Source organism: Vipera ursinii (genome assembly GCF_947247035.1).
Source record: "Vipera ursinii genome assembly, chromosome: 2".
In the NCBI taxonomy this organism is placed as follows: Eukaryota; Metazoa; Chordata; class Lepidosauria; order Squamata; family Viperidae; genus Vipera; species Vipera ursinii.
In genome coordinates, this window is record NC_139513.1 from 176,987,160 (window position 1) to 177,001,845 (window position 14,686).

The window sequence follows — 14,686 nt, forward strand, 5'->3', positions numbered from 1 at the left end:
TAGCAAAACCATGCCCACCCCATTGCCGGCAATGGCAAAAAAGTCGTGATACATCACGACACATCACATGACATTGTGTTTTTGACACCCCTGCTCTAGTTTAGTGTCCATCTCATTCATGCACCTAGTTTAGAATAGTGGCCAACCAGATGCATTACAGAAGCTCACAAATAGAAAGCAGTAGCTTAAGCCAGGGGTCTGTAAGCTTGGCAACTTTTAAGACTTGTGGACTGGCTGAGGAATTCTGGGAGCTGAAGTCCACAAGTCTTAAAGTTGTCAAGGTTGCAGACCCCTGACTTAACCAACAGGTTCTTGGAATTGCAAATGGCGAAACAGGAATGCTATCCAATTCTTGGGGCTTTGATCCTCACTTGACCTGTATAACCCCATATGTAATAATTTCTTGCCTAATGAAATTCTTTTTTTATTCAGGAAGGTTTATAACGTTAAAGGGCCAAGGAAGAAAAAGAATGGTACACAGTTGAGAACTTGTGGTTCAATAAAGAGCCTTGGTGGAGCAGTGGGCTAATGCCTCCTTAAGTAACACCAGCTGCCTGCAATTAGTGCAGGTTCGCATCCCACCAGGCTCAAGGTTGACTCAGCCTTCCATCCTTCCGAGGTAGGTAAAATGAGGACCCAGATTGTTGGGGGCAATTAAGCTGACTTTGTAATAATGCCGCTGGGTGTGTGTGTGAAAGCCCTAATAGGCAGGCATATACATAGAATGAAGGCTACTGCTAAGTTTGTAAGCCGCCCTGAGTCTTCGGAGAAGGGCGGGATATAAATGGAATAAAAAAAAAATAGTTTAGCAGTATAACTGGCCTTTTTTCTTTTCCTTTTTTTCTTTTCCTTTTTTCAGTATTTTAGCAAAAGACTATAAGCATGATCAGACTTACCCTTTTCTGTCTCCATTGAAAATAGCTTTTGAAAAATGTCCTTCTGAAAATGTTTAAAATAACTGCACTGCAAAATTTCAGTATTATATTCTTATCAGATTCTCTTTTTATCAAGTATTTCAGTATCGGCTACAATAGGGTAGTTTTGTGCAGAATATATTTTGCAAGAACACCTGCTCTGTAGGCCTCTTCTATAAAGCCAATTCTTGCTATTAGATGCGACAGTTTGTGAAACTACGACAAATTATTACAGATGTCTTTTTATTATTCCAGGGAGAGGTGCTTGTGAGGTTTCTATTTCAGGGACTAAAATAACACGGACACCCTTGGATGACTTGACATTTGCTATTCTGTTCAAGGCAGCAAAATATTGAGGATAACATCTGCACCCTTTAAAGACAGCTGACAAAATCCATTTGACCTGAGTTTTTGCTCGTGTATTTGCTTCCAAAGCTGGAACTGACTTTATTCGATGGCTGATTTTCTTGCTGCTTGACCAGGCTGGAATAGGATTGCTGTAGAGATAGGTGCGAATAAATGTTTCTCCACCTGGCCCTTTAAAAGTAGTTAGCCACACTTGGGGTTGTGCAAAAGAAACGGTGACGCGCACACGGCGGAGGGGGGGGGAGGTCTCTCCCCGAACGCGTGGTCGTGCCTCATTGGCCAGGTCCGGTATCCAATAGGAAGCAGACATCTGGGACGCCAACGTTCGGAGGAGCAGTCCAACCCGCCGTACAGTCTGCAGACCAATGGTAATGCCCGTCCGGATCAGCACGCGCAATCAGAAGACGGCGAGGGCAGGCGTTCCACTAAGGGCGCTATAAAATCGTGGCGAAAGTACCTAGCCGGTTGCAGTTGTTCGGTCATCGCTGTCAGGTAGCTTGGCAGAGGTTGTGCTCCTTAAAGAGCCAGGCGTCTCTCCCCCGGCGGAGACAAAAATGAATCCTATTCTAGCCTTCTGTTCTCTGCTGGCTCTGGTGTCGGCTGGACCTACCCAGTACTTCAGGGAGGAGTTCGGGGATGGAGGTGAGAGGCCGTCCAGCGTTGTCTGGGGCGGTGGTGGCGGTGCAGAGATGGGGAGAGGAATTTAACGACATGCAAATTAGGAGTATCTGGTGGAGGATTGGTTGGTTCGCTTTTTTTTTTTTAAAAAAAAGCATTGATCTTAACGCAGAATAATCCTGGGTTTGGGTTTCTAATCCGAGCAAGTCACTCCGGGCCCGGAGGGGGAGTGGAGGCATATGGGGAGAGATTGGGTGGCTTTGGGAGTGCCGCCAGAGTAAAGGCAGATGCCTACGTGCTGGAAGCACTGTCGGTTTCTGTTTCTCGCCTTCGCGGGTACGCACCCACCACCCACCCATTCACGGCCATTTTAGATTGGCCGTATTTTTTTGGCTCAGGACGCTGTGCTGTTCCTGCAGGTTCTCGAGGACGATGGATTAATGACAACAGTGTAATTTTGAGCAGGTCTTAACAATCGTCCGCAGATTAATATATCCGTGATCTAACGCGATGGGTAGATTAACAGCATTCCCATATTGCATCTAGTCAGGTGCACGCGGCACGCGGGAGGAGGCTGGGTTGTGGGATTTTGTGAAGGCGAGCTTCAAAGTGGTTCCTCGTTGGATTGACAGTAGGGAGAGATGAGAGTAGGGTTAACGACCTTAAAAGAGGAAAAGTATAGGTGGCAGGGTTCTAATGGGGTACGATTTTTTTTGTGGAATCAAGAATTGGTATACAGTGGCTTAAAATGGGTGGAAATATTGCTCACTTAATGTATTTCCCAGGTTTCCTTTGGAAGCTCAAGGCAGAGTATACTTGCTTTATCCTCTTTATCCCCTATCAACTCTTTGTGAAGTAAATTGGAGACACAGATTATAATATTTAGATTTCCTTGTTTTCTATTTAAGCCCAGTATCTCAATTAATAGATTGGAAGTAGAAAAGACATCTAAGTTATCTATTCTGAGTTTATGCCATGGATTTTATATTGGCGATTCTGGTGAAGGGTGAAGTGATCATGTCACAGCCATTTTAGATAAATATGTCGAGGGGAAATAATTCTATTGTAGTTCTTAAAAATACTTTGATGAAGTGCTATCGGATGTTGAAAATTTGTCAAAGAGGAACATTAGCAGTAGATTTGATAATTTGTTGTGTCTAGTCTAGATCAGGGATCCATTGGGGACTTGATAATTAAGCCATAATCAGAAGGAGCCATGGGGACATAGAACATGGACTAAATAGATCACCATGGGATATCTCTAGAACACACAAACCGCCCATTGTTGAATACTGAAAATGGCAGTGTAGGTTTCTGTTAAATAGCTAACTTAATACATTGAGTAGTCCTGCATTGTCATTGTATTGCATTGTAACAAAGTATGTAACACCGAGAATCATATAGGCTGTCCTTAGTGACTTATGATCGATTTCACACAGCATCTCCACTGTCATGTGATCAAAATTTGGACACCTGGCAACTGGCATGTATTTATCATGGTAGCAGTGTCCGGGAGTCATGTGATTGCTTTTTCCTGACTTGATAAGCGAAGTCACTGGAGAAGCCAAATTCATTGTAACACCTATGTTACTAAACTGCCATGATTCACATAACTGTGACAAGAAAAGTCATAAAATGGGGCAAAATCATTTAACAACTGCCTTGCTTAGCAACAGAAATTTTGGGCTCAATTGTGGTTGTAAGTCAAGGATGACCTGTAGTTTATATGGCAGTTATAGCATTGATTTTTGATGATGTATCTCTGATACAGAATCCAAATATGCTGCAGTGAATTGGGGATGTTTAACGTAAAATGTTTTTAAGAATTGATGCCTCTTGTGCCTAAATTGTTTTTCTTTAAAATATTTAAATATACTATCTTTCAAAACAAGGCCCATTTGATGACCTAAGCTGCACCATATGCCATCTTCCCAAAGATAAACCCCATAATATTCACTGGGACTGATGAATAAACCTATCCATAGAATGATATTAAAACTCTTCCGCTATGAGTGCTTTTACTACACAGATGTAGCATTAGTTGGTCTTACTGAAATGAGCTGTTAGGATTTAATAAGGCCAGTTTTCTAAATAAATTCTGATTTAGTTCTAAACTTTTATATGTTCACTTTTAAAGGCATATCTTCTCTGAACAGTATGCGTGTATTGAATAATTATTAAAAATAACCAAACTGTAAGCCAGAAAAAGAACCACGCAGCAAGCAACACTGGAGAAATGCTATAACAACTGGCAGGCACATTTATCACAAATGGGAAATCAAAATGCCTGGGGTTGATTAGATTAGGGTAAAATCTCTGAAATTCATTTTTTGAATCTGCAAAGTTGAACATAACAGAATGTTCTGTAATATATTTTCAGATATTTGTGTAGTGTAAGAATCAGAGCACCTAGAAAATCAACTAGTACAATTCTGCTTTGGGCAGGAAAAGCACTACTGTACAGTATCCCAACACATTCAATCTGTGTTTAAATATTTAACAATGACAGAGAGACCACTATATCTACATTGTACATTGAGGAGCTTTTATCTTTGGGGTATTTTTCCTGGTGTCTGAAAGAGTTGAAATCTGCTTAGTACAGGGGTGTCAAACTGCCGGCATCCGGAAGCAGTGCCTACCCCATTGCTGGCAATGGCAAAACTGTTGCACGTCACATGACGTCGCGAGATTGACATGTCTGGCTTATTTTATATCATCTTAATTGTATTTGCCAATCAAGGAATAGTGAGATCAATAAATCATAGTTTTGGATTCATGACTAAGAACTTGAATTCAGATCAATCTTTACCCTCTTTCTGTAGATTTGTACATTTTTGTAATTGCCTTTACTTCAGGAGAGAGATTGACTGGAATAAAACTAACCAGAATCGTGGGCCTTTTTTCTCCAGTAGTAATATTTTACAGATACAAAGTATTTCCTGTATTTTGACATTTCCAAAACAACATAGAAACAGAGGAAAAAGGTAAACTTGCTGCAAAAGTCATACTCTTTGAAACTGCAGAAATGGCAAAGGCCATCATTTAGGAAGACATTTTTGCCTTGCCTTTTAAACTTTGGGGAATGTTACACACATAATATACTTTGAATCTTTATAATTCTTCAGATTCAAATTATGTTGCCTTGTTCTCCTTTTAGATGCTTGGACAAGCCGTTGGGTAGAATCAAAGCATAAATCAGACTATGGAAAATTCATACTTACTTCTGGCAAATTCTATGGAGATGCAGAGAAGGACAAAGGTAAGAAGATGATATAATTGTGCGATCGTGAATAAGTCGCAGTCCTGAGGCCTTGATTATAGTGCTATGCATTTTTTTTTTAATTCCATTTATATCCCGCCCTTCTCCGAAGACTCATGGCGGCTTACAAGCTTAGCAGTAGCCTTCATTCTATGTATATGCCTGCTTGTTAGGGCTTTCACACACACCCCCCAAGCGGCATTATTACAAAGTCAGCTTATTGCCCCCAATAATCTGGGTCCTCATTTTACCTACCTCGGAAGGATGGAAGGCTGAGTCAACCTTGAGCCTGGTGGGACTCGAACCTGCACTAATTGCAGGCAGCTGGTGTTTAAACTGATCAGTGATTTCAGTAACTTAACTGTTCATGTTGCCTCTGCTGCTTTAAAGCAGAATGATAATTGGATAGCAAATAAGTTGATGCTTATCTGATTAATATTTGATGCACTGCTTTGTACTTGTGATTGCTATTTTGGTGCATCTTGCAGTCTTTTTTCTTAAGGCGCTATCTGTAATCAGTATAGTACCCCTATTCCAGGCAAAGGACTTAACTGTGTTTTTAATTTTTTACCAGGACTTCAGACAAGCCAGGATGCTCGTTTCTATGCCATATCTGCTAGCTTTGATTCCTTTAGCAACAAGGACAAGACTCTCGTGGTGCAGTTCACAGTAAAACATGAGCAGAATATTGATTGTGGAGGTGGATATGTAAAACTCTTCCCTTCAACCCTGAAGCAAGAAGACATGCATGGAGATTCTGAATACAACATCATGTTTGGTGCGTGGCTGCTTGGGACATGAGGGAAGATAGTTGCTTGGTCATTTAATCTTTAATTTTCTTGTGGTCATTAGCATAAGAGAATAGTTGTTCTTTATTTAACGCTAATTGGTAAGATGGTTTTTTGAAAACCAGGAACCAATGAGTTCATGAAGCAAATTGGAGAGTACTAAATATCCTCGTGAGAATCTGTAGATAATCACGGGAATGTCTATTAAATAGGGTGGCAAAAACTGCCAGTCTTGCGTGATGTTGTGTTGTATTGAGAAATAATCTAGTCTGGTTAATGAAATCTGTTCTTAGAATAGCAGATGTCTTCTGGAATGACATTTTTTTTCCTTGATAATAAATTAGATTGTATACTAGTGAATTTCCTCCCATCCCACTTTCCCTTTCAGCCTTTACACAAATAGACACACACGCCTGTTCATCCAGTTTTAGTTATCTTTCTCATCCTTTTCACAAACATATAGATAGCATTATTCATAGTGTGCAATGCATCGTCCCACTGTTGCATGGTAGGTAGGGCTAGCCCAGACATGTCAAACACAAGGCCCGGGGGCCGGATCCGGCCCGCGAAGTGGTTTCATGCGGCCCATGAAGCCATCCTGGAAACAATGAGGGAACGGCCCCCACTGCCTTGGCCCTGGCCCAGAGACCCTCAGATCTGTCCCACTCCTGCCCAGGCCCCCATAGGCACCCTTGATGCGAACAATGTAGAGCTGGCCATACCCACCCAGTAGGCCATACGCACTCTAGCCACGCCCACCCAGTGGGCCACGCCCATCCTGGCCATACCCACCCAGCCCCCTGAGGGCAACCGCAATGCTAATGCGGCCCTCAATGAAATTGAGTTTGACACCCCTGGGCTAGACTATGGACGGCTGCTTCCAATGTTAGCTAAAGCTTTTCTGTGTTCCTGTGGAGTTATCCCTCTCAGCGCTTAATAGTTTATGTTCTACAAGGAAGAACCCATTAATAGTCTTTCTAGTTAGCTGATATTTTTTGGGATATTGAAACTTTCACTCTGACAGGGATTCTAAACCGTGAACAGCAAGCCAGGTTGAAAGAATATGTACTTTATTGTTAAAAGCATGTTTATTTTATTACCTTCTGAGAATAAAAGATGTATACAGTAGTAATGCTGGTGTACTTCAAGTAATTAAAAGTCCTAGAGCTTGATAGTAGGGAAAGCAGATGGAATGAATTGCATTTCTGAGAGATGATACAGGAGTCTCAATATGGAATTAGCTGGATGTTTCTGTTTCCGATTTAGGTCCTGATATATGTGGTCCGGGTACCAAGAAAGTACATGTGATTTTCAACTACAAAGGCAAAAATGTTCTGATCAATAAAGATATTCGCTGTAAAGTGAGTAATTGGAATTGGGAGGTGGGGGTGAGAATGGGAAATCCTTTCCATGAACACTTTAATGTTTAGGAAAGTTAGCAATGCAGTTATTTTTCTAGTTTTTTATCTAAAATTCTTGTTAATTTTAATGTTTATGATTTTATTATATGCCAACTGAGTTGCTTTGGATAGTGAGATGGGTGGCATATTAATTTGATAAATAAAACATTTAATGATAAATGATCAGAGAAGAGTGACAAAGATGGTAAGTTGTATGATGAACAGCCAAAGAGAGATATTGCAGTGTAGTATGGCAACTCTCATGAAATTAACTTTGAGCATGGAGGAAAACAATTACCAAAATTGGCTAGAGAGGAGAGTTTGCTAACAGTAATTTCCTTAATAGGATGATGAGTTCAGCCATCTCTATACCCTCATTGTTCGACCTGATAACACATACGAGGTTAAGATTGACAACAATAAAGTGGAGTCTGGCAGCTTGGAGGATGACTGGGATTTTTTGCCACCAAAGAAAATTAAGGATCCAGATGCAAAGAAACCAGATGACTGGGATGAAAGAGCAAAGATAGATGATCCTGAAGATACAAAACCAGAGGTCAGTAAGTGCTAATGGCTTATAACTATACATTTCTCACTCGAGAACAACCTAACCAAAACCCATTTTATCAAAGAAAAGAAATGGATTGTGTTTTGTTGAAGACCAATGGACGGTAGGATTAAAAAATACATAGAATTTGCACAAGGATTTTTTCCCATCTATATTACAGGACTGGGATAAACCAGAACATATTCCTGATCCTGATGCCAAGAAACCTGAGGATTGGGATGAAGAGATGGATGGGGAGTGGGAACCACCAGTAATCCAGAATCCAGAATACAAGGTAATAATAGTTTAAAATGTGTAGGTGACTAGGAAGTGGGCTTTTAAAAGAGTTGTTTATAAAAGAGTCCTCCTTTTTTACAGAAAGGTATCCACCAATTGTTTATTTTAAAAGAAAGCCTTTTTTAAAAAAAATATGGATTACATGAAAACTTTTGTTATAGTCACTTGTATGCCACCTGACTGCAGCAATACCCTTCGAAAACCATAAATATTAAAATTTGCTATCTTCTGTAAAGCTCACTTCTCAAAGCCGTGTGGCAGAGGAAGTTTTGTATCTGTTCTCATAAAGAATAAGGGCTATCCTGGCCTCAGTCTACTGCTGAGGTTACTACGTTGTTGGCAGTCCATTTGCTCCATCCATTCCTTCATAACCTTGCTTCTTTAAGCAGTAGGCATTAACCCCTTACCTCTTGATGCATTTATCACTAGCTGGGTCCCTGGTGTTGTGATCTTTCTGGCTGCTTGTATTATCAAGGAGCAGGGGTGTAATTATAAGGTAGCTGAGCACCTTTTCAGAAGATTTTCTCATTTCCATAGATGTTGCAGGATCAAAAGAATCCTGCATTACCTCCCAGTGCATTTCATGAGACCTTTCGTGTCTGATATCCAGCTTGGTATGAATATGAACATTTTTTTCCTCAGGGTGTTTGGCAAATTGTTCACAAGGCAAAGAGGTTCCATGGTGTCTCATAACCCAGAGTGGCCCAGGTTAATGTTTGAGAGTTCAGGCTCCCAGTTGAATAGCCCTGTGATCTCTGGAAATTTTTGAAGCACTTACTAGAAACCAGTTAGATATGTAAGCCCACTTGGGGCAAACCACAGAAGGGGTATGGCTATTTAGTTTTATACATAATGCACTTATAGTTTATAGTTTATTTGATTTATATACCGCCCTTCTCCTTGGTAGGGACTCAGGGCGGTTCACAGGGCATATATAAAAAGAAAGACAATACAAAAATTAAAAAAGGATTAAACCCATGCCCAATTAAAAACAGTAACAAATTTAAAAAACAATTAAAAACCCATAATCCCCCATCAGGCCAGACCAGCTAATTCGAACAGGTGGGTCTTCAGGCCCCGACGGAAAGTTCGGAGGTCTGGTGCCATCCGGAGCTCCACCGGCAGTTGATTCCATAATGCCGGAGCACCCACAGAGAAGGCCCTCCCCCTGGGGGCCACCAGTCGACATTCCCTGACTGGCGGCACCCTGAGGAGGCCCTCTCTGTGGGAACGCACAGGGCGGAGGGGAGTCGATGCCGGCAGCAGGTGGTCCCTGAGGTATCCCGGACCCATGCCATGTAGGGCCTTAAAGATCGTAACCAACACCTTGAACCTCACCCGAAAGACAACTGGTAACCAATGCAGCTCGCGGAGCAAAGGTGTAACATGGGAGTACCGGGAAACTCCCAAGACAACTCTCGCGGCCGCATTCTGTACCAGTTGGAGCCTCCGAGTGGTCTTCAAGGGAAGCCCCATGTAGAGAGCATTACAGTAGTCAAGGCGAGAGGTCACGAGCGCATGAGTGACCGTACACAGGGCATCCCGGTTCAGATAGGGCCGCAACTGGGCGAAAGCCTGGGCGAAAGCCCCCCTAGTCACGGCCACTATATGATCTTCCAGGGTAAGCCGTGAATCTAGGAGGACTCCCAAGTTGCGAGCCCTATCCACGGGGGGTAAGAGCTCACCCCCCATAGAAAGAGATGGAACATTTTGAATGTCCCGGGATGCCGGAATGCACAGCCACTCAGTCTTGTCAGGGTTGAGTTGAAGTCTGTTCCTCCCCATCCAGACCCGAACCGCCTCCAGGCAACGGGACATCACGGCGAGGGCATCACTGGGGTGGTTTGGGGTCGAAAAGAAAAGTTGGGTATCATCGGCATACTGATGATACCCAACTCCAAAACCACGAATGATCTCACCCAGCGGTTTCATATAGATGTTGAACAGGAGAGGCGAGAGAACCGACTTTTATACATATGCTGGATATTGCTATCTGTATGCTACATAATTTGATGTGCCCTGAATTTTCCATTTCAAACTCTTCAATGTTTCATAGGGAGAATGGAAACCTCGTCAAATTGATAACCCCAACTACAAAGGGAAGTGGATTCATCCTGAGATAGATAATCCTGAATATACCCCTGATTCAAATCTATACTTTTATGAGAACTTTGGTGTTATTGGCTTGGACTTGTGGCAGGTAAGTTCTTGCTTGTTTTCCAATAAACCTTTTAAATAGGGGAAAGCCAAATGACTCAAGTAGCTGTTCTGAGGATTGTCTTATAAAAACTACAAATTATTATTTCTGTTATTACTAGCTGTTAGACGAGATCCAAATTTATTGATAGCCTCACATTGCATTTCACAGCTACTCAAAATGTTGGCTGAGCAGGGACAAAAATAGCCAGAGAAATGATTGAAGCCTGGGAAATGGGCCTCCTTTTGTCAGTCAATAGGAATGCTGATTTACCACCATCTTACCAGATACTTAAGGAGCTGGGCTAGTTGTCAACATCCTAATTAACAAAAGCCACATACAACCAGGTACTATATAAATACAACCATTAGAACCAGCCCAGTTCCTGAGGATGGGCTCCAGCACACTTGAAAATTTGGAAGAATAAACCTTTGGTCCCAGACTACTATAGATTATCCTGATTTTTTTCTAGTTCATGTATTCTGGGAGACTTAAAATACTTTAAGGTGTTATTCTAATGGAGAAGAAAGTTAATGTGCAATACAACAAAAGTACATACTTGAAACTTTATCAGTATATTAAACAGGAAATCATACATTTCTAAATCTGCAATTTGCTATACTGATAATCCTTGTTTAGTGACTGGCAACTTGGTGGTTAAGCAAAGTTGCTAAGTGAAACCTCATCTTTGCTTATGATCTTAATTTTAGATTCTTTTGCTGTACAGATCTGCGAAGGCTCTAAATGCAAGAATTGATTGTATAACTTACTTTTTCATCACCCTTATAACTGAAAAGTCAATGAGGCAGTCACTAAATGAAGACTATTTGTAGTTGTAGTTGTGAAATGTCCCCCTTTAGTCTATACAGTAGTCAACTTACAAAGTTCATGTGGTTCAAAGTTACATCACTGAAAAAAGTGATTTATGACCATTTTTCACAATGACCATTGCAGCATCCCCATGGTCACATGATCAAAATTCAGACACTTGGCAACTGCCATCAGAAGCACTTTGAATTGTGGTCAGAAACCAGTAGGAATGAATATTATATTGAGTAAAGGGACGCGGTGGCTCAGTGGGTTAGGACGCTGAGCTTGTCAATCAGAAGGTCGGCAGTTTGGCACGTCGAATCCCGAGTGCCGCGTGACAGAGTGAGCGCCTGTTACTCGTCCCAGCTTCTGCCAACCTAGCATTTCGAAAGCACGTAAAAATGCAAGTAGAAAAATAGGGACCGCTCTGGTGGGAAGGTAACAGCGTTCCGTGCGTCTTTGGCGTCTAGTCATGCCGGCCACATGACCACGGAGACGTCCTCGGACAAGCGCTGGCTCTTTGGCTTTGAAACGGAGATGAGCACCGGCCCCTAGAGTTGGAAACGACTAGCACGCATGTGCGGGGGAACCTTTACCTTTATTATATTGAGTAATGACTTCTACCATTTAGTTCAACAAATTGTCAAAACATTGGCAAGCTTTAGTTATATAACACAGTTCTTCTTTGTGTTTTAGGTGAAATCTGGCACAATTTTTGACAACTTCCTGATTACCGATGATGATAAGTTTGCTGAAGAATTTGGGAATGAAACATGGGGTGCTACTAAGGTGGGAAATGTTTCTTTATAGAGGAGAAATAATATTTGGTTTTTATAAAGAGTTAGGAATTAGAAATCTGTACCTTGCTCTCAAATGAGCATGTTTTAGATTTTGAACTTCGGAAACGGATGTGAACCAAGCTGTTAACCAGCGATAATTGGATAAATCCCATTCCTTGTATGAAAGCATACATGAACGTGTGAGAGACTTGTTATCCTAACGGCTGAAATTAAAGTTCTCATTATGTTTCTCCAGAAAGTATTTGGCATTTTGATTGCTAGCAAATTACATTTACAAAAACCTTTTAAAAGCTTTTTTCTGTTTGTGAATTGCCTTGAAATACATTAGGCAAAGAATGGGATATAAATCGTAAAAAATGGCATCATGGATCAGTTTGAGTTTGTGTCCTCAGTTTTCCACAGCAGCCAGTTGTTGTTCTCCAAATTCTGTCAGACAGCAATAGCAATAAGACTTATATACCACTTCACAGTGGTTTACACCCCTCTAAGCAGTCAGCATATTGCCTCCAACAGTAATTTTACCGACCTCGGAAGGATGGAAGGCTGAGTCAACCTTGAGCTGGTGAGACTCAACTGCCAAAACTGCTGGCAGTCAGCAGAAGTAGCCTGCAGTACTGCATTCTAACCACTGCACCACCAGGGCTCTGGTGATGTCAGTGCGTTTGTCTAAACATTGTTTCCCAGTCTTGGCATCTTTGAGATCATTCTCAAGATTCTTTGCAATGAATGGCTCAGCCAGTTCTGAGAGTTGAAGTCCACACATTCAAGATTGCAGAAATTGGGAAGTATTGGTTTAGAATCTCTTGTGTATTGTTAGGATACATTTGGCTAAGGGGGATGCAATTTTAAGACCAACCTCAACCAAGCAAAATGACTATATTACTTGGAGCCAGTTTTTTTCTCTTGCTCAGTCTGTTTCTCAATGCTTACAAAATCAAAAAGATCTTGCCTGGTCCCGTTTACTGTGATGCTTTCTTCAGCAAGCCCTGACTCAATACTGTATTTCCTTTTAAATTCTCATTAGGATGCTGAAAAGAAAATGAAAGAGCAGCAGGATGAGGAACAGCGGAAGAAGCAGGAAGAAGAAGATAAGAAAAAGAAAGAAGAGGAAGGAGAAGAAGAACCCGAGGGTGAAGATAATGAAGAGGAAGAAGAGGAGGAGGAAGAAGAAGAAAAGGAGGAGGAAGACGAGGAAACAGAGGGTCCATTGAAGGATGAGCTGTGATTGGGGGTTGTTGGGTATATTTGATGGCTGAGCCTTGCCCTGGACTTGTACCATGCAGTTGAACCCAACTAAGGAGAAGGGGATAACAGTAATGTCTCTATGAGACACAAGAACTTTCTTTTTTATTGGTGTGTTTGTCTTAACTCCTTCCAAGTATCATCAATTACTCATTCACATGTGTAAGGGGGGGGGCTAGAACCTGCATCAGAAGAAGGCTAATCGTAGGAATACAACCCTTGGAAAGGGGATTATATCATTGACCCTGACCCTTCTTTCTGGCCGCTTTGTCAGTAAAAATTTTTGCCTCTACCAGCCCTTCTCAATTGATGTAAAAAGCAAAACTCACGTCCATTTAAATTTTGCCTTTATCCTTTGAAGGGGAGTGTCAGGTAGGGCGTTGGGAGGGCTTGGTAGCATAGGTACACCTTGCTCCAGATTTCAAAGACATTACATTGAAACAACCAGTATTATACCATGTGTAAGGCCAGTCAAGAAATCCTGACTCCAGTCAGGGAATAGGCGCTAGTAACCCACATCTTTCTGTGCCTATTATACAGATCAGGTGCTTCAAAAGCACAGTGTACTGAGCAAATTTAATTTTTAATTCTGCATTCTAGCTTTTAGCCTACTTCCTTGGGTGTTGGGTTGTTCAGGGAGGGTTTGTAGAGCCCCATCAGGAAGATAATGGTAGGAATTGGGATGGGTGTTTACATATAAAAGGCAGAGAGGGAGGGTGGGCTTCTGGAGGTGGAAAGGACAGTATCAGATGGGTCATCCCACTTGTTCACACTTGAATGTATGCAAGATTGAAGAAAATTTCTATTAAATTAAACTTCACATCTGGCCCATAATGCTGATCTTTTGATGTCTTTATTGGGGTTAGACGGGAATTGCAGCTTAACAAAAAGCTTTTGGTATTATAAAGCTGTTGTGCATGGTGATACCAGATCCTTGAAGAGCCAGTTTGGTGTAGTGTTCAGGCATGTCAAACTGCCGGCCCGTGGGCTGGATACATCATGCCGAAACCGTGCCCACCCCATTTGCCAGCAATGGGGAAAAAGTCACGATACGTGCAATGTTGCAAGTTTGACATGCCTAATAGATTGTTAGTTGTAATCTTGTTTTAGGCACAAAGCTGGCTGTTTGACCTTGGGCCATTTTCGGCCCTAGAAAGGAGGGTAACAACAAACCACTTGAAAAACCTTGCCAAGAAAACCACAGAGCAGAGTGAGAAATGGATACTATTGAATGAAAGAAAAAAAAATCCTTTACTGCAGTATATGACCCTTACAGTAGTTTAAATTCTGAGAACAGCTAATCCTTGTGGAATTTTAAGAATATAAATTGTTGAGTGACCCCTTCAGCCTTCTGAGAAATAAAATCATGACAAAATGGAAAACAATTTTCTGCCAGAGAGTAATATCTTAAAAGATTCACTTTCTGTACTTGAACACAGCCATCTTGG

At 41.6% G+C, this 14,686-nt stretch overlaps 1 protein-coding gene across 1 annotated transcript; it reads left to right on the forward strand.

The window, feature by feature from the left end:
* Nucleotides 1-1,676: 1,676 nt before the first annotated feature.
* Nucleotides 1,677-13,530, forward strand: CALR (calreticulin). Its single transcript, XM_083357151.1, has 9 exons — nt 1,677-1,922; nt 5,056-5,157; nt 5,732-5,935; nt 7,212-7,306; nt 7,692-7,901; nt 8,074-8,187; nt 10,246-10,389; nt 11,893-11,985; nt 13,021-13,530. Exons 1-9 carry the CDS (start codon nt 1,835-1,837, stop codon nt 13,219-13,221), a joined length of 1,251 nt encoding a protein of 416 aa, XP_083213277.1. The 5' UTR covers nt 1,677-1,834; the 3' UTR covers nt 13,222-13,530.
* Nucleotides 13,531-14,686: the final 1,156 nt, after the last annotated feature.

Coding starts and splice junctions, on each gene's coding strand:
- CALR (XM_083357151.1), top strand. CDS start 1,835: ATGAATCCTATTCTAGCCTTCTGTTCTCTGCTGGCTCTGGTGTCGGCT. Junction 7,307..7,691: donor ATAAAGATATTCGCTGTAAA/GTGAGTAATTGG, acceptor TTTCCTTAATAG/GATGATGAGTTCAGCCATCT. Junction 7,902..8,073: donor CTGAAGATACAAAACCAGAG/GTCAGTAAGTGC, acceptor TCTATATTACAG/GACTGGGATAAACCAGAACA.